This window comes from Medicago truncatula, chromosome 7 (assembly GCF_003473485.1).
Source record: "Medicago truncatula cultivar Jemalong A17 chromosome 7, MtrunA17r5.0-ANR, whole genome shotgun sequence".
Taxonomy (NCBI): domain Eukaryota; kingdom Viridiplantae; phylum Streptophyta; class Magnoliopsida; order Fabales; family Fabaceae; genus Medicago; species Medicago truncatula.
In genome coordinates, this window is record NC_053048.1 from 3961037 (window position 1) to 3970327 (window position 9291).

The 9291-nt window shown below is 32.1% G+C and overlaps 1 protein-coding gene across 1 annotated transcript; it reads left to right on the forward strand.

The window, feature by feature from the left end:
- Nucleotides 1-1787: 1787 nt before the first annotated feature.
- Nucleotides 1788-6821, forward strand: LOC11420469 (biotin carboxyl carrier protein of acetyl-CoA carboxylase 2, chloroplastic). Its single transcript, XM_003621367.4, has 7 exons — nt 1788-2217; nt 4399-4452; nt 4570-4739; nt 4998-5319; nt 5649-5720; nt 6135-6200; nt 6523-6821. The coding sequence occupies exons 1-7, from the start codon at nt 2062-2064 to the stop codon at nt 6544-6546; spliced, it is 864 nt and encodes a 287-aa protein (XP_003621415.1). The 5' UTR covers nt 1788-2061; the 3' UTR covers nt 6547-6821.
- Nucleotides 6822-9291: the final 2470 nt, after the last annotated feature.

Sequence of the window (9291 nt, forward strand, 5' to 3'; positions counted from 1 at the left end):
AACTGAAAATATGTTTATTATATCATATTATGTGGTGAGAGTGTACATTTATATAGGTAGGAGTCTCCTAATTAACCCTTAATTAATAAGGAAGATTAATCAATACAATCAATACAATGACCAGTGAAGTTAAAACTAAATAGTCACAACTTTTCAATAGTCACCCATCACTTTTCAATTAACAAAGTGGTACCAAAACCTATGAACACAGTGGTACCAAAACCTACCATTAGTAACATGAGCAATTTAAATGAACTTTAACTTGAAAGAAAGTCCTCTTCAGGACAATTCTATATGTAACCTAATTAACTTGTCCTTGCTTTTTCTTAATGACAACAAATTCTTTGGATCAATCCCCCCTTCCCCTACTGTAAACTTAACAGAACTCACTAGATTGAACATGGGTCAAATTAACACTTACTTCCTTCTATTTGCCTCCTTAAACAATTATAATTCTTAGAATGTTAAGATGTCTTTAATATTTAGATATTCAATGCAATTTTTTTTCCCTATAATCTCCAATATTTTACTTAATCAAACTGATCGATATTGTCGTTTTATCACTTCCCTATAATCGATATTCGTAACACTATTTAAGGATCGTATATTTATAAATTATTGTTTTAAAAAGTCAACTATTACAATTTTTAAGTTAATGATTATACAAATTTTCACAAAAATTATATTTTTAAGTCATTTTAAAAAGTGTCCCAGAAATACTCGTTAGCATTTTCCTTAAAATATTTAAATATATGATACATATTTTTTGGAATTGATTCAAGAAATGTGGGCCACAAACTTTTGAAACTGTGCGCGTTAGGCCACCTTGCGCATCCACCGTGCCTTATTCCATCCATTAAAATTTCTAGATTGGTCTTGAGTATGTATATAACCTGGGTCATGCAGTCTTTAGGATACTTGTGAAGAATACAAAAGAGGAAATAAATGATAAATTTCATGTAAGAAAAAAGAATTAAATTCTAAAGTTTTAAAGTGTTGAATTCATCATTCTATTTCTTAACAAATATGGTAGTATTTGTTAGTGCATTCGTCCTAAATTATAAATCGCTTTCTAAAACAAATTTTTTTTTAAAGTATAAGTCGTTTACAATATCAATGAATTATTAAATGTTATTTTTACTATTATACTCTTAACGATTTATTACTCTAACATTTTTCAATTCTCTAATTTATTTTTACATACCAATAATAAAATGATAGTAATTTTATAAAATACTCTCTCCCTCCTAAATTATACTCACTCCATCCCAAAATATATGTAAAAATTGGTCAACTAAAGTTAGTGTATTTGGTTCAAATTTTTTACGAGATACATCAACTTATGTTGATCAATTTTTGCTTACATTTTGAGACAAAGAGGGTATGACGTTTTGAGAATTTTTTTTTGTCCTAAAGTATAAATGACTTTGCACTATCAATGAAGTTATTATTGCTATCTTTTCCATTATACCATTAGCCATTTATTATTAAGAAATGGTAGACAACATTGATTAAAATGATAAAAATAGTAATATTGCATTGACAAATGGTGTAAAATGATAAATTTAACTTTTTAAAAGTTAAAACATTCTTGAATCCATTACAAATCTACTATTTTTTATTTCCTTAATAAGTACCATGTCTTAAGTCACGCATAACATTTTTTTTTTCTTTTCAATTTTAATTTATTTTTCTTATACATTTTATTAAAATCAATTTTGGACTTCATAATTTTTTCTTTCACATACATTGTTTTTATATTTTTTTTATTTGTGTGACCGAAAATTTATGGTTCAAAGTTAGTTGAAAGTTGGAAATCAAAACCTATGACATTGATGCAAACATAGTTATCATCGAAGCCACATTGTCAAAAACCACTTTCTGTTCAGTTCTGTTCAGTTCTGTTCTCTTCCTTCTTCGGGTTCTCCATCACCTTCAATAAACCATCGTTCCCAAGACCTTCATAGATCTTATCGCCACACAAAACCCTTATAATCACACCCACCCATTTCACCTTTAAATCAATAAAAATCTGTTTTTGATTCGTGGGTTGTGTTCAAAATGGCTTCTTTCACCACTGTTCCTTGTCCTAAATGTTTAACTTTTCATCATTTGGGTTTGAAGTCTCAGACTTCTTCAAGGAATGTGCAGTTGGGGTTTATGAAATCTCAATCTTTTGGATCTTTGAGTTGTGATTTGGTGTCAAATGGGATTCAGGTGTGTGATTTTATACCAAATGTATGAATCTGGCTTTTTAAGTTTGAATAATTATATTATATGTATAGCTCAAATGAGTAAATGGATCATGACACTGACACTTCTGATGGAAAGTGTGTCTGATGTCCAACACTTGTTGGCATTTGACACGACACCAACATATGTTATTATATTCAATTAATCTGTTTTTTCAAACATTTATCATTTGATATGTTGTGTCAATGTCGATCTGAAGCACGAACACGACACGGACACTGACATTTCGACATGCTAATAATTTGAGAAAATCACATAATTTAGTATAATTATATGTGTCGGTGTCGGACACGCCTAATCCGAGGAGCATATGTGCTTCATAGGTCCTGTGTGCGTGTTTATGACAATGCTTTGTAGATAGTATGTTGTTTTTTCCATCTTTAGATTTTGGATAGTTATTGATGATGTCGCTGCATGTGATTAATTTTTGTGTATGTTTTGTTATATGAGTGGTGTTTCTGATATTCATTGTTTGAGAATGCTGAATTGAGAAATCCTTCAATTTGATTGCTTGATTATCATTTTATCTCATATTTGATCTCTAAACTATTGAAATGTAATGAATGGTCATTAAGCTATCACTTTCTCTCCTATTTTGAAAGTAATTGTGGATCTAACTTGATAGATTCTTACTAGTTTAGGGATTGTTTATTAAATTTCTATAGTTTAAGGATCATATAAGATAGAGAATGATAGTTTATGAACCAGATTTGAAGGTTTACTGTTCTCAGTTTATTTGCCTGAATTCAAGCTTATTTGGCTGACTTTATTTTATTTATTATTTTTCAATGGTTTAGAAGTTATTGTCTATACTTTCGCTTTAACATCTCACACTCTACAGTTAATGCATATTGTGATCTATTAAAACAGTATTTCATCCTCTATGGTTGCATTGCTTTCTACAGGGTGGAGATACAATGATTTCCCACATTTTTGTTTTGTTCAAAACATTTGCAACCTAGTCTTTAACTATTTTTCTTTTTTTGCTCGAAGAAAGAAAGAATAATTGCCTTTAACATATTTTGTGTGTTCCTTTTCTCTCAAGAATTTTGAATGTTTATGCATGATTAAGAATATGAAATACAGTGAATTTTCTCTTAACATTGAAGTTTAGTCCTGAGCATATAGTCCTTATTGACATTGGGTGATTCAGTTCACATTGAAGGACATCACAATTTTTTGTTTCATATGTTTTTTGGTAGTTAGTCTCATCTGCAATGTAGATGCAGGGCAGCAGTCCGTAACTTTTTCTCTTAATTTAGCTAGTCAGTTAAGGGATTGTTGTCAAATAGTGGCTATAGCAGCGCAAAATTGGAACAACTCTATTGTTCCACGACTTGCTATTCATTACAAAATGTTGTCAAATAGCGACTGGAGCGCCGTATCATAGCGGAATTCGAACGAACCGCTATTTTCCACGGTCTTTTGTTGACCACAGTGGGTTAAGGCATCCCCCAACCAGTGAGATCTCTGTCTCAACTTCCTAAGCCATGCCCTTGAAGAACTTAACGATTATGTCCACGCCTTCCAAATTATTCCAGAAAACCCTCATCTCAAATCATGTTCCCAACTTTTCACACATTCTGGTCTCATATAGACCCTCATTTAATGATGCATTTACCCGTGAAATCTGGTTGTGAAGTTAAGTATGCTCATATGAGAGAAGGGGTTGGGGAGAGAGTGAGATGAAGGAAGAAATGGTTAATTGAGTTTACTTGTACTTGGGGTAAAAAGTTGTTCCTTGCTTTACTATGTAACAAAATATTTTACTTTTGCCATGTACGTCTATGTTGTCACCCCTTGTTTTGTTCTATCTCATAGTAATTTTTCAAATCAAAAATTAAAATAATATTTATATGTTGTTCAGTCTCATGTTTTTTAGCGAATCAATTGGATTCATTCAGAGACAGCAATTTGTTAAATTCTGCAATTGGTGATAAATGTTTTTGTTGAGAGTAATTAAGACGATATTTGCAATAACATGAAAATGTTACCTTGAAGCTTGGTTTTGAAATAATATGTTCATTCTATTTATTTAATTTTCTTATGAGAGGATTAAACAAATTTCAGTGTCTTGTAACCAGAAGAAATGCATTATTTTCTTCCTGATTATTTATGTGTTCCATTGTTATTGTTGTGTGCCAGTGTCTCGAAAGGAAGCAATTTTCGGTCTGGAGGTCTCAAGCACTTCCTAACGAGGTTAGTTCTCATTCAGTTTAGTTTGAACAAAAAATGGTCATCATCCGTAACCTTGCTGCTCCAATTTTCTTTTTTATAATATTGATACTAACATACACACTGTTCTGTTTGTTGTAGGTTGCAACTATTGAAAATTCATCAAATTCTGTACCTGTATTGATCAATGAACCTAATGGTGCTTTACCAAAAGAGAAAGATAACCATAACGGGAAACCCCCTGGTCCAAGCGCTTCTACAGATGCATCTTCAGTTTCCACATTTATGGATCAAGTTTCAGAACTTGTTAAGTAAGCCTAAGCTACTGCACACATTAATTGTTCAATGTTGTCAATGGTAGATTTTGCGATAAATAGTAGTTCAAGATTTCGTTCTAAATCTAATTCTGCTACACTACAATGCTAAAATGTTGCTATGGTTGCTATAAAACAACACTTTGTACTAAATAGCGAATCGTGGAATAATAATTTGTTTAAATTCCGCCGCTGTTGCCGTTATTTGACATCACTGGATTTGTTTATATCATGCTGATTTTATTTTATGTTCAGACTTGTGGATTCTAGAGATATCATGGAGCTGGAACTTAAGCAAGCAGGCTATGAGCTCATGATAAGGAAAAAGGAAGCTTTGCAGCCCCCACCAGTATCACAACAACCATTTCCTTATCCTGCATATCCTCCTTCTTATCAAGCACCGCTGCCACCACCACCACCCGTTGTTGCTTCTACTCCCCCAAGTGCTCCTCCTTCAAATGTAGTTCCAGCCTTGCCTCCTGCAAAAACAAATGCATCATCTCATCCACAGCTTAAATGTCCGATGGCAGGAACTTTCTATCGATGTCCTGGACCTGGCGAACCACCATTTGTCAAGGTATGTATCAATATTACTTAGAGAACGTATATAAGGTATTACAACTTTGTAACTAATTTTATCAAAGAAAGGTTTACAACCTATGTAGCACTGACATAGACACTAAATACAACACTGACACGCAGACAATGGTAATAAATTAAGAAATGAAAGTAATTGAATGTAACTACACGTGTTGGTGTTGTCCTGGTGTCTGACTCTAACACGTGTTGGATACCGGGCACACCATTAATTTAAAGTGCCGGTGCTACATAGAAACATCAAACTAATTTTTATTCTGTTCGCTAAATAAAATAATGGATAGCCTCATTCCTTTATTGATGTTTCAGGTGGGAGATCAAGTGCAGAAAGGGCAGGTTGTTTGCATTATTGAGGCTATGAAACTGATGAATGAAATTGAAGTATGTGTATTGTCCTTTTTAAGATGGTTTTGTTTTGCATCATATTCTTCTTTTCTTTCTCCTTTTATTAACTTTATTGCCATCTTGATTTGTTTTCCTCTTTATTCTGAAAATTTGTCGCAGTATTACTTTAGATCATATAGTCCTATATGTGTCCTATAAAAGGTTAACTCACTATAGCACTCCCAAAAACAAAGACCTGCAATGCACCATGCAAATTGTTTTTGCTTTACTTTGTTATTTCCTTCTATTCTACTGCATTGGCTCTTGTTGCTTGGTTATTAAAAACCATAGGCACAAACGTTGACACAAACACACCCACGTGTTAGTGTCTCTGATCCCAATATGTATTGAGCACGCCTTCAAATTAGAAAAAAAATTCTAATTACTTGGTTCTCATTCATTGCTTCGCAGGCTGATCGATCAGGAACAATAGTTGAGGTACTGGTAGAAGATGGGAAACCAGTCAGTGTTGGCATGGTACTCTCTCTCACTCTCTATCTCTCTCTCTCTCTCTCTCTATATATATATATATATATATATATATAGATAGATATAAACACACACACACACTCCAATGTTGTCAAATAGCGGCTATCATAGTGCTATAGTGTAGCGGGAATTTAAGAAATCTCTTTTGTTCTGCGTTTCGCAATTTAATACAAGTTGTTGTCAAATAGCGACTATAACACAATAGCATAGCAGGATTTGAACAAACTGTATTTACTGCGATTAACAATGTGACACATACACATACATTTTTGTCTCATTTGTTATTTACACTTATGCTTGCTTCATGCAGCCTCTTTTTGCAATTGCACCATGATGAGAATGAGATCGGACCTTACATCGAAGTTGTTGGATGAACATGGCACATGACTGATAATGGCGACATATTTATTATTCAGATATATTTATTGTGCAACAAATATTTGTTCCATTTTAGAGAATCATTATATTTATTTTAAAGAGACATTTCAAAACATAAATGCCATGGGGCGTATTAGAAGGAGTGTTGGAATTTGTAGTTGTGTTGTAAACAATTTTAATAATATTTTCTTGTAGAAAAACAGTTTTACAATAATATTTTAGTCTCAGTTATATGCATTAAGTTTTTAAAGATCTTATTTCAGTATGTTTTATTAGAGAAGTTGAATCCATCATCTCTTAATCATTCTAATCCTTATATTATATAAACAAATGGAAGAATTCCTACTTCATTAGGTGTTTGTGTAAAACAAATTATTCTAGGAAATATTAGCTTTGAGATCAATTGCATAGGGTAATTGATATCTCATTTTGATCCCTGGATGCGTAACTAATGGTCACAATAGTTTTTCAATGTATCAAAATTATTCTTAATTGTGTACTTCGTTAGTCAAAATAGCATCTGACGTAAAAATGTTTCGTTAATATTGCATATTAGTCCCTCAATATTCTTACTTCTTGTACGTAAAAGTTTTTGCTGTCATATTAGTTCCTATATGAAAAGAGTTAATGTTAACATTAATGAATTATTTTATTGTCATAGACTGTTTTGATTAAAAAGTGAACAATCAAGAACTATTGTGGCTATTACTACACATTCATTGAGGAACCAAAATGACTATCGGCCTATTTTCCTCACAAAATATCATTGCAATTTTAACATCATGCACACCCAATCCACCATTGTCTTTTGCTTAATACATGTTATCCCACCTAACTCGTTAACCTTCAAGCCTCCTCGGTCCCTGGCATAAAAATTTAATCAAAAATTCAGTTTAAAAAATGGTACCTAAAGAAGCTTATGAGAAAGAAAGTAAACTAGTACGGCAGACAAATTGGCTTTTAATAAAACCAAACAGTAGTTAGGATCATAAAATGTCATTCTTAAACAAAATGAGTTTTGGAGATTGTTCGAGAATTTTGATATGTCTGGTAGTGATCAAAGAATGGCAACGGTTGCATGCGATGATCCGACGCGGTGGCAGTGTAGTCTTCACAGCGGAGTGAAAGGTGCTTGTAAGTACGTTAGCATTCCAACACCCAAGTTAGTGCGAGAAATGAGGTTGAACAAATGTGAGTACATGTGAAAATGAATTGTAACTTGAACGTGACACTGAGTCATATTTATATAGGTGAAGGAGACGCTAACGACTTTCGTGAAACGCGACTCCTCACCAGGGAGCGTTGTTGGAGGCCACATGCACGGTGCAGAAGAGATGGAAATGTGTTTCAACGCGGTGGTCCCTACCAAAACTAATGTATTCCCTCAAAGTATTATGCCATGATTCATGGGCTTCATCTACGTGGCTTTATGAGATTGGTCGTTCTAACCCGTCCAATTTTGGAGTATTTTTAAACTCCTACATCATTTTTAAACACTCCAGGGGTCTCAAACACAACCCTAGGTATGATAGAGCTGCATTGTTACCTATTCTTGACAGTAACTAACTCCAAGCAGTGGATTGAATTCTAGTTGCAACTTCATCTACATCCCTTGAACTCCCCCTATACAAAAATCACCCAGCTTTAATCCATCTTTCATATATTTTTTTTTTTTAACTAAAAATCGATGATCTATCATATTAAGTTTATGGAGGTTTTATTGTAATTTCATGGTTGTCTCATTTTACATTATTAAATCGTATGACATAAATAAAAATGTCACATTACCGTTCTGTAGTTCAAAAATATGAGAAAGAGATCAAAACTATGTGATTTTTAAATAGGAGGACCAACTCCGTGAACGAGTGAGTGAAAATAGGAAGACTAAAACTGTGGTTAATACTAATTTTTATAATTTTTTTTTGACATAATACAATATTAGGTACTTAAACATAAATTGATAACAAATTACCAATATTACTTTGGTGTGAGTCAAATGGATTGATAAATAATTTGTATCTATAATTTGGTTAAAAAAATCCAAATTAAATAGAATAAGCGATATATTTAATATACATTTATTTGAATGTTCATTAAAAAATTAATACATTTTCTTTAAAGAAATATTTTCAATCAATCATATTACACTCATTAGTGAATTAATTTACATTATATCACTTTATTTTATAAAACTGAAATAGTTTAGATTATATCACTTTATTTTGTAATAATATTTCAATTAAAAGGAAATTCAAAAATCCATATTCTAAATTTTCAATGGGAAAATAAACTAAGCTAAATTAAGTCATTTAAATAATAACAATTTTAAAGAATTAATACACATATATTTGATTTATGTGATAGATCATATGGATAAAATACTTTTTTTTAATTAATATATTTAGTAAATATAATTATGATTTAATTTCATTTGCACTATATCACACACACACACACACACACACACACACACACACACACACACACACACATATATATATATTTTATAAGCGAGGAGAGAGGACAGACATCAAGAGGCATCCATCCTATGCTGCCAAACTCAAAAGATTTTATTAAAAAAGGGGGAAACATATTTACAAAAGGAGGGAGAACTATACCAAAACCCTCAAAATGAACAGAAAAGAAAAGAAACAGAGGAAACAACAAAATAGTCCAGAGAACAAATCTAGGAAATCTGTAA

Excerpts from the sequence above, each read along its gene's own strand:
- LOC11420469 (XM_003621367.4), top strand. The coding sequence starts at position 2,062 with ATGGCTTCTTTCACCACTGTTCCTTGTCCTAAATGTTTAACTTTTCAT. Across the intron at positions 2,218-4,398 it reads TGGTGTCAAATGGGATTCAG|TGTCTCGAAAGGAAGCAATT; the intron begins GTGTGTGATTTT and ends GTTGTGTGCCAG. Across the intron at positions 5,320-5,648 it reads GCGAACCACCATTTGTCAAG|GTGGGAGATCAAGTGCAGAA; the intron begins GTATGTATCAAT and ends TTGATGTTTCAG.